Here is a 14,197-nt window from a genome sequence, read left to right on the forward strand (position 1 = left end):
TGCCTCTGTTTTAGTTGGAGCTCATTCACTTGTGACTTTTGAGAGTTTCTTCATAAGATTAGATAAACGTGCAGTTGCCTATGAGAGAATCTCAAACTAAGTCTCTCTATCCTTTTCAAATAGATCTCTTAGTCACCCTACAAGTTTAGTCCACCTGGGTACAGCCTTGAAATTTTTCCTGTAGAGTCTACATGGTTGCCTGCTTGGAGTTATATTAGTGAAGTTCAAGGAAGTTGTTTCTGTTTGCTGAGTGGTGTGGAGTGCAAACTGCTGAGTGGTGTGGAGTTTTAAGCCTGCATTTTTAACAGCTGAGTATTGGAAACAGGCTGCCCTGAGGCCATTGTGGTTAATTTTATTATTGGGTTTTTTTTAACCATGAGGACCTCAGGATATAAGCAGAGTTCTATTCATTCTTGACCTGTATGCTATGTTATGGCCCAGTTTTAGCTGAAATACAGGATTCTTCCCAGGTGGGAACCACGTTCTTAAACTTTAACTGTTGCCTTGTTTTAAACGCTCCAGAAACCAGTAAAGCTTTGTCTGCAAGAGACTTCTAAGTTATGCTACTAGCAATGTGGATGACTGATGGATGTCAAAGGTTAGGACCTTGTTTGAAAGAAAATTCCTGTCTTACTCTGTAGAAGAAACATAGCTCAAACACAGTGTAAATGAGCCTCAAGAAAGCAGATTGGAAATTGCAGAATATTAAACAAAAAGTAAAGTGTATAGAGGAGAAAATGGCCTGAGGAAACTTGCTTAGAAGGTTCTATAAAGTTCAGAACGTGGATGTTTTAGAGTCCTGTGGTGTTGTTATAGGACACCATCAAGTCAGGGAGCCCTATCTTTTGTGCTGTCTGACTTGTCTTTGTTTTCTGGTTTTGTATTGTTTTGGAATAAAATAGATGCCTTTGGTTTGTTTTGAAACGCTGTTAGGGGATGTATATATGTCTCCTGCAGCCGTGCTGAGGAGCTACCTGCCATATGTGCTGTGCCAGAAAAAAATCTTTATTGATCTTTGGAAGAAATAAAAGGCCTGTTACAGTCTGCAGTCTCAGAGCTTTGAAAAGAAACATAGGATTAATTCCTTGCTTGCCTACAGTAACTGGGATACAATGGTGATAGCCTTCTCTCCATTAGTACTCTCCCTTTAACAGGAATTGGAAGAAGACACAGTAGCTTGGTGATGCTTATAACAGTACTGTGATATTTGGATTTTTCTGGTTTTGTGGCAGAAGCAGACTAAAACTGAATTCATACATGTTTTATGTTCCTGAGGCAACACAAACTTTGGGCTTCCACTGTGTAAAAGTATTGTGAACTTGCTTTGGATCATACCGTTTATTACAAAATGGTGGCTTGTTTTTAGTGAAAAGTATTACATGTGTTTGATTATATTGACAAATTACACTGGTTATGCTGGATAAATGCATGGTTGTCAGGCTTGCTGTAATCTTTAGTTTTCTGGAGATAGATGCTTTGGGACAACTTTATTATCTCTTTTTTACTAGAAGCTATTTTCTCTTTGTTTCATCCTTCTGTGTCCTCCCTACCAGCACCCACTGGGAAATATCAACAACCATTATTAACGGATATGTATATTTGCTAGCATTGTTCTCATTTGTCTTTATCTGGAGCCCATACTCCCGGCCCTTTCCAGAAGGATTCATCATACATGAGATTAACAGCTTTCATTTTCTCTGCTTTTTGCAATTCTGTCTTCTGCAGACCAAAGGTAATTTGTCTTTTATCCTGCAGAGACTTTCCTCATTCACTCTTTATTTAATTATATTTCTCTGGTTTAAAGAACTTTCAGTTTCGATAGAAGAAAACCTAAATGGGCTAAGATGAAAATGACTGTGCTTTTTCTTTGTTTTAACTATGTATGCAGTAGATATTTGAATAGGAGAAAAAGGTGATATACTGGGTTATGCTTGCATGGTTGGGTCCTTGGAGTCTGACTAATTGCTACATTTTCACATTAACCACTTGCTGCTTATTCTTTAAGCTTGCTATTCCCATCCTGTCAGAACTAAGTTTTCTGTCCAGATTGTTAGAAACCTAGAGAATGCTTTCGCTGGAGCGATGCTAAAGACTTCATCATGCAGTGATAGCAGTGCTTTTGGTTCTTCTGCTTAGGAGTTTGACAATGTGCCATTGTGTCTGTTCAAATGCTCTGAAAGTGTTCATAATGATTTCAGTGCTGTGTCACCCAGTTTTTTGCTGCAAAGAATGAACAAAGGAAGAGACGATATTTGATGTAATGGGAGAGGGAGGGGGCATGAAATCAGCTCCAGTTGTAGAATATTTTATTAAGAATATAGCAAAACTGAAAGAAAATTAATGTAATTTTGGCAAGATGGAAAGAGATCACTAGTTCAAGTCCACATAATGAGTATCAAGCACAAATGCTTAGAATCAAAACTGCTAGAGCCAGGAATAGTTTAAGAGATCTAAAGTAAATTCTTGAATTTTCTTCACTGAGAACTTTCTGGGTGGGTATTCTCCATATACATAAGTACATAAGGAAGCTATATGCTGTAAAGTTCAGGCTTGAAAGTTTTCCTTCCATGGCACTCTGTCTCTGCTGCAGATACAGAAAAGCTGTTGGTGCTTTCGTTGCTTTGTTTGTGACAAAAAATGCTTATTAAAATCAAGTTTTTTCCACTACAGAAGGAGACTTTCTTTCCTGCTCTTTCTCCCTGACTGCAAGGTCAGTTTGTATCTTTCCTCTCTGGTAAACAGATGGTCCAGTGAATATAGGCTTTTCTTACTTTCTGAGCAGCTGCTGAAGGGGAGATAATGTAATAAATACCATAAAAAAAACCCAAACAAAAAAAAAAGCCCAAACAAGGTGGGGCGGGGGGGGGAACCTGATCATTGAGAAGACTTTATATTAAATGGGGACAGAAAAGCAACAACCACTGTGTAGTGTTTTTCCACAGCAAAAAGGTACTGTTGTCTGCCAGTGTGTGTAACGACAGAGTGGTGAAACGAATTCCAAACTTGTAGAAGAAAACTCTCACTGTTAAGACATTATTTTATGCTATGCAACCAGTACCTTGGAGAATGTGTTACCTGCTTGAAAAAAAGTAGTATGTTGCTTATTAATAAGTTGGGTTTTCATGATAGAAAACAGGAAGCTATACAAGTTGTATTTCTCTCTTAAATGAATAGATGCTGATTGGTTTTATAGCTCAAAAAATGTGTGTTTTGCTTTATTTCCCTAGTAAATGTCTTTTTAGGGCAAGTTTACAAGCAATTTCAAGGCTTTTGTAAAATAAAGCAGTCTTGCAATGAATTAATATTTTTCAAATAAAATATGCAGCTGATACCCTTGCACAATGACACTGATTTGACAAATGGTCTTAAAAGATGTTTCAGTTTTCAGTTCTGTTGGGATACTTGTATCACCCCAGTCGATCTGGAATCTTTTTCCCTCCCAAAATATGTGACTAGTCTGTCATGAGTAAAGCTGCCTTGTTTTAGCTGGCCAGACAAATAAAGTCAGGCTGATGTTCCCCTTTTCTGTTCCCATGTATTGCTACAGCTGCTTTTTTTCTTACTGCTTCTACTGGAGTGAGAAATGCTCATTGAATCTGTTGTGTCAGTACCTTTGTGGACAATCCAAAAGTTTTGCAAGATTTTCAGCTCCTACTAGAGCTTTCAGCATGTTCCTTGTCAAGTGATTGATTGTTTTAAACAACCGGCTAATAATCCAGTTTAGAACTGTTAAGCCCTTCCAACTTTCTACTCTTTTATGCAGAATTGGTAGGTTTTGGCTCTGATAACAGGTAAAGGACGATGAAAGCACATGATGTTGGATAAAAATGGCAGATTGCAGCTTTGCATGTATGTAACTTCTACTTAGTCCCATTTCTGGGTATAATGTCTCCTGTGTTCACATGTTCAAGATGCCAACAAAGGAGGCTTCCTCCACTGGGTCTGCAGTTTTCTGTCCCCTTTCAACAAAGCTCAGTATTCCCTTTCCTTGTGTAAAGTGTTCCAACTCTAGGTGCTCTCTTAATCATCATTTGAAGTCCTGCAGCTTTTACTCCTGAGGCCTGGTTGTCCTCAGCCTATACTTGTATCATAGGATATCTCAAACTATGAGGTATCCTGTGATACTGAACTCTGCCACTAGGTGCAACTTCTGCATGCTGCAATTGAGCTTGGCTTCTAGATTGTTCACAGTCCCTTTGTCACTGGACTGTAGTGGATTCTCATTCATTCGTCAATGGTATATTGTTATTCTTAATGGTGAATAATTCCAGAACTACTTCCAGTAACAACTTCTTTGGTATCTTTAAGCAAGCCATTTTTGTACCTTTTTTTTTTAAAACAACAGTTTTTATCTGAAAGGGTTTTTTTTTTTTGCTTAGAACTTAAGCTTTATTTCTTTTCCTTTTTCTAAAATCTGTTGCAAAGCTTGGGGTGAAGATCATCCCAGAACTGTGTTGTCCTATGATGCGGTTTATTCTACTGTGAATTGCTGGAATTCCAGACAAGGTGCAATTTATGACAGCCTTTGGTGTTCGTCTTTATCTGGTCTGTCAGTATTGCAAATTGTGGGTTACTGCCATGTCTCTATATCCCAGAGCTACATATATAATTTATATCTCTTTGCATTCCGTTAAGTATTGCAGGTTTTTGTCACAGCTGTTCCTCCCCAGATTCCTCTTCTGAAATACCCTCTTGCCATTGTGGTATCCCTAAGCCTGGCTAGCTTCTGCCTTCATGGACAGAGTGCACACGGGAAGTGCTCTCACGTGATAGCTTATGATACCCAGCAAGTCACTGAAATACCTTGCTAAGCTCAAAATTTCTTTTGTCCCTCTCAGCTCCACTCTTTCTTCAAATGGCTCTGATTTTTAAAAGAGCTTTTCTAATTCTAGAAATCAAAATGTGCTCAAAAACCTACAGCCTAGGTATTTGTCTCCCTTCCTTTGGTGATGTTGGCTCTTGTCGATTGTCCTTGCCTCCCATTCTCCCTTGGTTACCATTGGTGGTACTTTTTTCTCCTACGTAACTTCTTAGCAAGTTGCCTTGTGCTTTTGGGCAGCACTTGCTCCTTTGGCAACATCCTCTCCCCCTACACCACCAACTGCAATTGCGGGTTGTTGTTTGTTTTGTTGTTGGTTTTTTTTTTTTCTCTCATGGTGTCTGGATTGTGTTGCCGAATACTTTTCTGTTATTTGTAGTCTAGCATGTATCAAGACTAATAAAGACTAGCAAGATTTGAAGAAACTTAAAAAAATATGTGGAATTGGTTGGCAGAAACTCTGTTTTTTATCCAGACAACTTCCTGTTACTTTTACATCTGGGACGAACGTGCCTGCGTTTTTCATCTACAAATTGAATATATTCTAAGGATTTATTTTGTGTTAATTACTTGCAGTGTGCTTTTCCGTATTGGGTCCTATGAACAATAGTTGCATCACCAGAGGTATAGTAAGAGAACTTTTGCAACCACAACAGTGCATTTACTTTGATATTCATATAGCCTTAGAAAAGCAAAAAGCTTCCTCCTTCCCCATTTTTTGTATGTTACCCCCTCACCTTGCTTCTCCAAGTTAGCAGCTCCAAGCTTATTCAAGTTATAATGATTTTAAAGACAGTGTATCAGTAAATGGAAGATTGTATGTCTCATTTGACTTCTGACAAAAATGATGCTTTCATCTTTGCATTATTGTGTATAATTTATTCATAGACAACACTTGAATTTTAATCCCAAGAGTACTGTGATAAACCGTTTCTAAGGGTTTTTATATAGGAGTGAATAGTAGAAGGCCAGTTGGCTTAGTTTTGGCATATGCCACGTCTCTCCCCCTTCTTTTGTTCTCTGGTTTCTGCATTGTATCAAGTTTCCTCTGCTTGCTTCTCTGCCTGCAGAAACCGCATGGCTGTTACATAGAAGGGGAATCGTCTGAGACTGGCTTTGTCATTACTGAAGCAACTCTTCCCTGGTGAAGGAAGCTACCCATGACTTTTTTCAGCAAGGTCACTCTGAGCAGCAGACAGCAGGACCTGCTGGGGATGTCTTAGGGTTTTCTTTTTAGCTTTCTGACTGTCTGGGTCTTGATCAGTCTCAAATTGAAGACCCAAGAAAGACAGTATGTTCTCTTATTGATAGACCACCTGACTGGATTGCAGAAATCATCTGTTGTGGAGAAGAGATAAACCACCGACTGACTTGGTGCTTGTTGTCGAAGAGGGCTGAAGCATGTCTGTAGTGTGAAGTTCTGTCTGATGTCTTGCAGACTCACCAGGGACTGGCAATTTAAATATAAGCAATTTACTGAAATAATCAGTATTGTCTCCTGTGACTACACCCTGAGGCTGTGTGTGTGCCCACTTTGGCTTTGCTTATTCAGTGGCAGCTGGTCTTTGCTAGCATGAATGGGATTTCCATGATTGCTGGGTTGTGTGGGATTTAGACATGTAAGCCTGAAATTTGTGAAAAATAGTGCACCATAAGCTTGCCTCTTTTTCAGTCAACAGGTTAATTGAACAGTTTTAGATTTGCAAAACCTATTTAAAACAGCCTTTTAGGACTTTGATGTTAACACAGAAAAATGGATGTAGAGCTGCAGAACTGCCCACCACATGGTACTCAGTACACGTTGGGTTTTGCTAGTGAATAGGAAAAGAAGAGGCATCCTGGTGGTAGGGTGGAAGGTGGTGGCAAGTGATCCAGGAACAAAGCACTGTTCTTGTTCTTTCTACATGAAATGGTCCCCAGATTCCCTATTGCAGTTTCCAGTAGGGAAGAATGATCTTTTATTTCCTCCCCCTGGACCTCCAAAAATAAATCATCAGTAAGCTGCCTTTATTTGCGGATATCATAACACATGGAAATCAGGAATAGTTTCCTGTCTTCTGATCAAACTTTATTTTGTCATCAGGAGCAATTAAGATTTATTGTAGTTATGGCCAGGTGGACTTTCTTCTACCTTGTACCTGCTGAAATAAATTATCAGTTGACTCAGGACTTACTGACCGTCTTGAGTGTGTACCTCAGGAGCACTGCCTGTTTAACTAGACATGAATAAGAGAAGAAATAAACAGTGTAACTTTTCTTGCCCTCTACAGAGTTGACCCCTGAGGAGAAAGCCATGAGGATTGCAAAAGCTATGCGTAAGCAGTCATCAGAGGTAAAAGAGAAATGGGAGAACCTGAATGCCAGTGCCAGTATCTGGCAGAAGCAAGTGGACAAAGCATTAGAAAAACTGAAAGACTTGCAGTGTGCCATGGATGACCTTGATGCTGACCTGAAGGAGGCTGAAAATGTGAGGAATGGCTGGAAACCTGTGGGAGACTTGCTCATAGATTCATTACCAGATCACATTGAGAAAACTACAGTAAGTGTGAACTCCTTGGAAATATTTAGCCTGAGAGCCAGACCCCTCCATTCTACTACCCCTAATCACGTGAGATATGTATACACTGTATACCTAAATTCTCACATATAGTTTAAAGTGCTCTTTAAAGACTAGATCTGAGGTCTCAAAGAAAGTCCAGTACAGTGCCATGTTCACTGTCAGCTGTGATTGCATAAGCATATGTGATCAGCAAGCTACAGATGTATATGGAATATAACATTCATTAAATGAAAAATATTGTGTTCTAGGATGTAAATATTTTCCTCCTAGAAATACTGTCTAATCCATAGTTAGGCCATGGGTGTGTTTGGAGCTTTGCCCAAGCAGTGAAGTACGAGTGAACCGAGTCAGTTTTCATCCTGGCAGTTGACAGTAGGCTTCCCTCCTTTTTGTAGTGGTGAGCTGTCAGATCTGTTTGGCCATCATGTATAGCTTTCTTCTTAGAAAAACATTTATAGCTCTCTCAGTCATACAGAAGTATGTATATAGTTTTAATTTCTGTTCCTTAACTTTCACAAACTTCACACGTATATTGTCTATTTAAGCTTGTATGAGTGAAAATTTGTATTTGCTTTTACTTTAGCCTGGCTTCTCTTCAGGATTATTTCAAAGTGAAGAACACATACCATATAATGTTCTCACAGGCATACCAGTTCTTGCAGCCACGGTTCCAGACCACCCATGCAAGGGCTCAGCACCCGAAGGCATGGCTGCTCATGATAGATAGTAGTTGTCCCCTGCTTAGCTGCATGGATTGGATAGGGACCCAGTAATGTATTGCTCCCCAAAGAAGGAATACCTTCTGATAACGAACATTGTCCAGGAAAGCTGACTGGAAACAGCGCAGTGCTTGGGGGAGTGCCTGAATATCAGGGATTCCAGGAAAACGTGTGGGTATGCACGTGTAGGTAGAGGGAATCATTTCAGGCAAATCTTGCAGTCATCACCAAGCTTCTGTTTCACAAACACCACTTTTCAGTTTTTAAGGTCAAGAATGAATATGGCAAAACATCAGAGGACCCTGGGGTCATGTACCTGGCCAGCCATGTCTTCAGCATGGGACGCTGGTGTTAGAAGAGTGAAGGGCCATGGGCTGCAACCAGTTTTCCACAAATATTCTCTCTATGTATATACAGCCTGTGGCCTCATATGAAATTATCACAGGGCTGCATTATTTCACATTTATCAATGTAAGCATCCTCATTCTCCAAATTTTGTTGTTGCTTTCAGGTTTAATGGAACCAAAATCTTTAAAACAAAGGCAGTCAAAGCTGATTTATATCCAGACTGCTGCTGTTTTGAGAAGAGTAATGCATCTCCTCCTCCCCCCTCTTACATTTTAATATAGATACTAAAGCAAGCACTAAGATGCTGATGCTGAACAGCCTTTGTTCTCATGTTAAGAAGCGATTTGTCATATCTTGATGGATTTTTCTGTAAATAAAAAAAGCAAAGTCTTTTAGATTTTCACGGCTGTGGAAAAACTGAAACATCTGCTGAAGTAATAGCTGCTTGCTGGCTGTCCAGAAGCCAAACACTTCTTTCTTGCCAGTACGTGCCTTCTGTTCCTGGGCCTGATGAGAGAGATTTTGAAGGGAGGTAAATAATTGAAATGTGCAAAGAAAATCTTTTTTCCAGTTGTTTTGGCTTGTTTTGTGATTTTGAAGCAAGCCATTTATAGGATTGAACAATTAACTGCTCACAGCAAGAAAGACATTTGATGCATCTTTTCAACTGTAACTAAAACTTGCATCAATTTTGTCTTAATACTGTATTTAGTTCCATTTGATTCAATAAACCTTTTTCTCCTTTTTAATCATTGTAGTAGTTCTACTGTACAGTTCTAATCAGGTAAAACATTGTACTCCTTTTCCTTAGAAGATATATTCCTTCATGCTTTGCTAATTCAATAATAGTTTTTAAATTGAATTTTTGTCAGCTGCTTAATACTGGAAAACTGTACTTACTGAAAGCTTTTTTCTTAAGAGCACTTGAGGCTGTATACTGCTAAAGCTCCTGATAGGGCATTGCATATTTCTTTTTGGAAAGAAAAGCTCTAAAGCCATATGGCACCACTAAAAACCTTATTTAAATGGTTTTAAGGACGCAATTTGGATATGGACATTTGGCTAAATTTCATACTGTTTTTCTCTAAAGACGAATATGAAAGAGTTAATAAGAATATTGAAGTGAGTGAACTTTGTTTGGTGGAACCGAGTTGCATACAGTTGTTTAGCATAAGCTGCCACATTAGGCAAGTCAGCACCGTGTTGAGTTTACAGTGGTTTTTGTGCTGCTCAGATGTCTCTTCAACATAAATGTATGCTTCTTACTCTTTTAGGCTTTTAGAGAAGAAATTGCTCCCATCAACCTGAAAGTTAAAACAGTGAATGATTTGTCCAGTCAGCTGTCTCCGCTTGACCTTTATCCATCATTAAAGATGTCTCGTCAACTGGATGATCTTAATATGCGGTGGAAACTTTTACAGGTATTCTTCTGAATATGTACAGTAGGTGGGAGGGAAGGGGTGCTTCTCACTCCTGTTCTCTTAAAAGAGGCATTATCACCATTCGTTCATTATTTCTGTCTTTAAGGTGTTACTTTAGTGGTACAAAAGCAACAAAGGGAGCTGTCTTTCCTTCTGTGGCTTGACCAAAAGCTTTTCCTTTCAAGCTGTCTCAGCAGTTTATTCACTCAGGAGACCACATTAATCTCTGGAGACTAGTGGGAACTGTTGCTGCATGCTTTTTTGTATGTCTTGTAGCAGTATTTTTACTGCATAAATCATTGTTACTGAAAACTGGTGTACATACTTCTGTTGTGTTTCCAGCTCCTGTGAAAGCTGTTTTATTTTGGTTTTGAATGTTCAGTTTCTGCAGAGAATTTCACTTAAAGTGACTTAAGTATTAGTAGTGCTATAACAAGATGTGAGCAATAACACATTTAGCATTATACAACAGAAGAGGGTCTGCTGTGAGAGAGATTCGAATTGCTTAGTTATGATTATTGTGCTTAAATGGTCTGAGAAAGGTAAATCAATGTGCTTGATTACAGTCATAACTCATACAGAGTTTCACAGTGAATGGCTTAATGAAGTTTCTTACATCAGTTAAAGTTCATTTATCAATTTTTGCACTTTCTCACTCTTTTTTTTTAAATTTTGCTAGGAAATACTTATTGTGAGTCAGCTGCTATTTATTTCTTTACCAGGTTTCTAAAGGTGATACTAAGTGTCTGAAAGAATAGGGGGAAGGATGGAGGATCTGTTGCCTCTCTAGCTGAGGGTAGTGGGCCTGAATTTTCAAAACCTGGGCATCAGCTTCTGGGCTAGTAGTTTTGAATCAGTCACTCCTGAGAGGCAAAACTATTAATGTGTCCTATCAGTCCTTCCCTTTCCTAATGTAATTTGGTAGTGGGTTTCTTCCCCCCACCCCCCTCAAACTGAGTTAACTAAGCAGCCAGTCTGCTGCTGGGTGTGCTAGTGCAGTTTCAATTAATAAACCGGGGGAGTCATGTCAGCCAGTGAAGTGGTATCTTCCAAAATGGTTCTGTGCTGGAAAGGCAGCTGTGAGATCAATACAATCAAACTGAGACTGGACAACAGAAGAGTTGGGAGGAGGTCAGAAACTCCAGCAGTTGGCTATAGTCACCATGAAACTACTATCGTTTGTTATTGATCTGCAGTACTCACACAAGAACTCTGCAAGATATGAACATGACTTTCATCAGGCAAATGAAAAAAAGTACCCTTGAACAGCTGGATGTTTAATAAATGCTATGACACACAGATGAATTTAACTAAAAATGAATGTAAGCAAGTGTTTTTATTATCATGGCTCTGGTGTTACAAAGTAAATGCAATGTAAATTTTGTGCATGCGTGTTTATGTGTAGGTGTCTGTAGAGGATCGCCTTAAACAGTTACAGGAGGCACACCGAGATTTTGGGCCTGCATCACAACACTTTCTTTCCAGTAAGTTCTTTGAATTAATAGATGCATGTGAGATATGACGGCTTTCTCAGACAGTGACTGCTCTTTACTCCAAGTTTCCCTATGGCTTGAGGAACAGGAAGTTCCCCTTCCATGTTGTTAACTACCTCCCTGTTTTTGCAGGGCTGTTTCATCTTTTTAACTTCACTGACATTCTCACTGGCGTGTTTCCCTTGGGGATCACTGCACTATCTTGCTGAGTTATGGTTGTGCCCGCTCTGACCTGTGGCTGTTCCAGAATCTGTGTGTGTTCATACCCACATCTTCTCATCCCCTGCTACCTCTTTCCTCAGTTTCCTTTTGCTTCCACACTTGCTGGAATGACACAAAGGAAGAGATGCCTGGATTTTTTTTTTTATATTTTTTTTTTTTTTCTAAATTAAAGGCTTCATGTCATACATTCCTGGAACTTCAAATAAAGGGGTGGGGAAAGCAAACCTGCATCACTTCTTCTTGAGATCCATCCTTGCATCTTCTTCTATTTAGTGAAAATTTTAGAGACGTAAGCCTACAATCTCCCATATACTGAGAGGGCAAAAGCAGATGCTTTTTCTCCCTCGTTCTCATTGAACTTATTTGTTACAGATAGATAGGTTGTGATATCAAGATCCATGTTGATTTTCTGATGTTCTAGCCTGTCTACCATCATCAGAGCTCATGATACAAAGTGTTAACCCAATCAGCTCTCCAGTTTTTAACTGAGAGCTTCAGTAATAAAGACAAAATTTTTGCAGTAGTTGAGAAGCGAACATAAAAATGAGCAGCTCTGTGCCAGACATTCTCAAGTGCTGTATGTCACTGTATAGCTAAACAGCTAATATAATTTAAAACAATAAATAAATCTTGACTTCTTCTTGAGTTACATGACAACCATGTTCTTATTTTAAATTGACAACTAGTTTTTCAGTAAACAGCATGATAAACAAGATGCAGTGTATTTAAAATATTACAGCTGTTAATGCAAAATAACGATTCCTGGAGCCACTTTGTCCTTTTTTTCAATTGACAGAACAAACAAACAACTTTAAAATCATGTGATTTTTGTTTTATTTTGTTTTTTTTAAAACCCATTAAAAGTATTGCATAGTGTTGCCACAGTGGTTTTGTAGCCCTTCCAATCTCAAACTTGTAACCTTGATCTGGACAGTACACCTATGTAATAATTTGCTAAAAAGGCTATAGATAGAGTGGTACCTTTGACACTGTTGAAAAATACTAGATTAACTGTTTGGGAGAGTAGTCACTCTAGTCTGTGTAATTAAAACAGACTAGGAAGCAGTGTAGAGAAGATGCAGTTTCCCCTACTCTAGCTGGTTTGAGGAGTTCCTGACTTCACCCCTGTGTCAGTGTTAAAGCTGTTCACCTCTCCTCACCTGGACCAATGCAAATGTTCAGGTCACTGGTTGCGGGGGGGCAGGGACAATCAATGAAAAAGTCCCCATGTAAAACAGGGAAGTGTGCCAGGCAAGGTTGGCTCGTTTTGTTTGCCTTGACCTGGATCATTTCCCTGATTTGGCTTACAGCATGCCACAACAAATAATTGCATTCACAAGACTGAGTGGTGAACTGGCTTTGTTGCTGGATAAAACATTCATAGAATTATGTCCAAAGAGACTATGCGTTGCCTTATCAACATGCCTCAGCCTTGCTTAGGGCATCTTCTGCAGGCTTAAGGGGACGTTTGGTTTTAGTTACATACAAAAGTCAAGAAGGGAAAGTTTCCAGAATGCCTGTTGGTAGATGCCGCAAAGAGCTATAGTCAAGTACCACAGTCCTGCAAAACCAAATAATATGCAGTTATCCATTTAAATTATTTGTTAAAAACAACCAACCTCCTTCCCCGCACAAACTACAGTGAAAACTTCTTAAAAAAAAATAATCTGTTTTAAGAGCTTGAACTAGACAGAGGTAGAGAACTTAATACCTACAACTTTATATAAAGTCTGTTAAATGAAAGTCAGGGACAGTAACTTCTAAAGGAAAGTAATAAAAAAATCATTAAATCTGGAAAAATGAAGGTTTTATCCTGACAGGTTGAAATAGTGTGTATTCTAAATCAAATTTTTCAAACCTTTTTAGCAGCCATAAATGACTTCTAGCTGTGAGGAACAAGTAGAGTGGTAGTCTGAATAAAATAATCTCAGATTCTGAAAACCGAGATTATGGTATGTATGTGTCATGCAAATATTTATCTCCAGAGTTGCACTTCTGAATTAGAGGGGAGGTTTTTATCTGTGTTCGTTTGACAGCAGCTCTTTTAAATTTACCTCATCTACTTGTTACTCTTCTTCCAAATCCTAACAAGAGACCATAGCTTGCCATCACACCATTTTCTGCTGACTAGCTCCCAGTTGTCATTTAATCAGTATTTTGTGCTAGCAAAACGCCCATTTCTACCTATTCATCAGACTCATAGAATCACAGAATAGCCCAGGTTGGAAGGGACCTCAAAAGATCATTTGGTCCAACCCTTCATGGGAAAGGGAGCCTAGATGAGATTATCCAGTACCCTGATTCCAGCCCCCTTAATCCAGTGATTTCATCTCTGCAGTGGCCAATTACATTTCTCTACTAAAAAGACACGGTGCAGTGTTTAATACTGCTCTTGGAGTTGTTGGAACACCAATTGCATGGATTCATCCAGACCATCGCTAAGAAAGTGCTTCAGAATATTTTTGAAGACTAGCAAATAATATGACATTGGCCCTTCCTAAAATGGCTTGCAGTAGGAGGCTGACATAAAGCAGTATTAGTAGGCCACTACAATCTATGATCGCTCTCTTTGCTGAGCTATTTTTCCCCTCCCATATGTGGTAGACAGAATTTGA

General features: G+C 39.0%; 1 protein-coding gene across 8 annotated transcripts in view; it reads left to right on the plus strand.

Annotated features, from left to right (window-relative positions):
- Positions 1-14,197, plus strand: part of UTRN (utrophin) — a 392,954-nt gene that overhangs the window by 295,570 nt on the left and 83,187 nt on the right. For all 8 annotated transcript variants that reach the window (XM_030021907.2, XM_030021906.2, XM_041125129.1 and 5 more), the window contains 3 exons: positions 7,090-7,358; positions 9,721-9,867; positions 11,273-11,351. In XM_030021907.2, the coding sequence (XP_029877767.1) occupies positions 7,090-7,358; positions 9,721-9,867; positions 11,273-11,351 (495 nt within the window). The remainder of the gene's footprint in view (positions 1-7,089; positions 7,359-9,720; positions 9,868-11,272; positions 11,352-14,197) is intronic.

The sequence above is a fragment of the Aquila chrysaetos genome, chromosome 8, assembly GCF_900496995.4.
Source record: "Aquila chrysaetos chrysaetos chromosome 8, bAquChr1.4, whole genome shotgun sequence".
NCBI lineage: Eukaryota > Metazoa > Chordata > Aves > Accipitriformes > Accipitridae > Aquila > Aquila chrysaetos.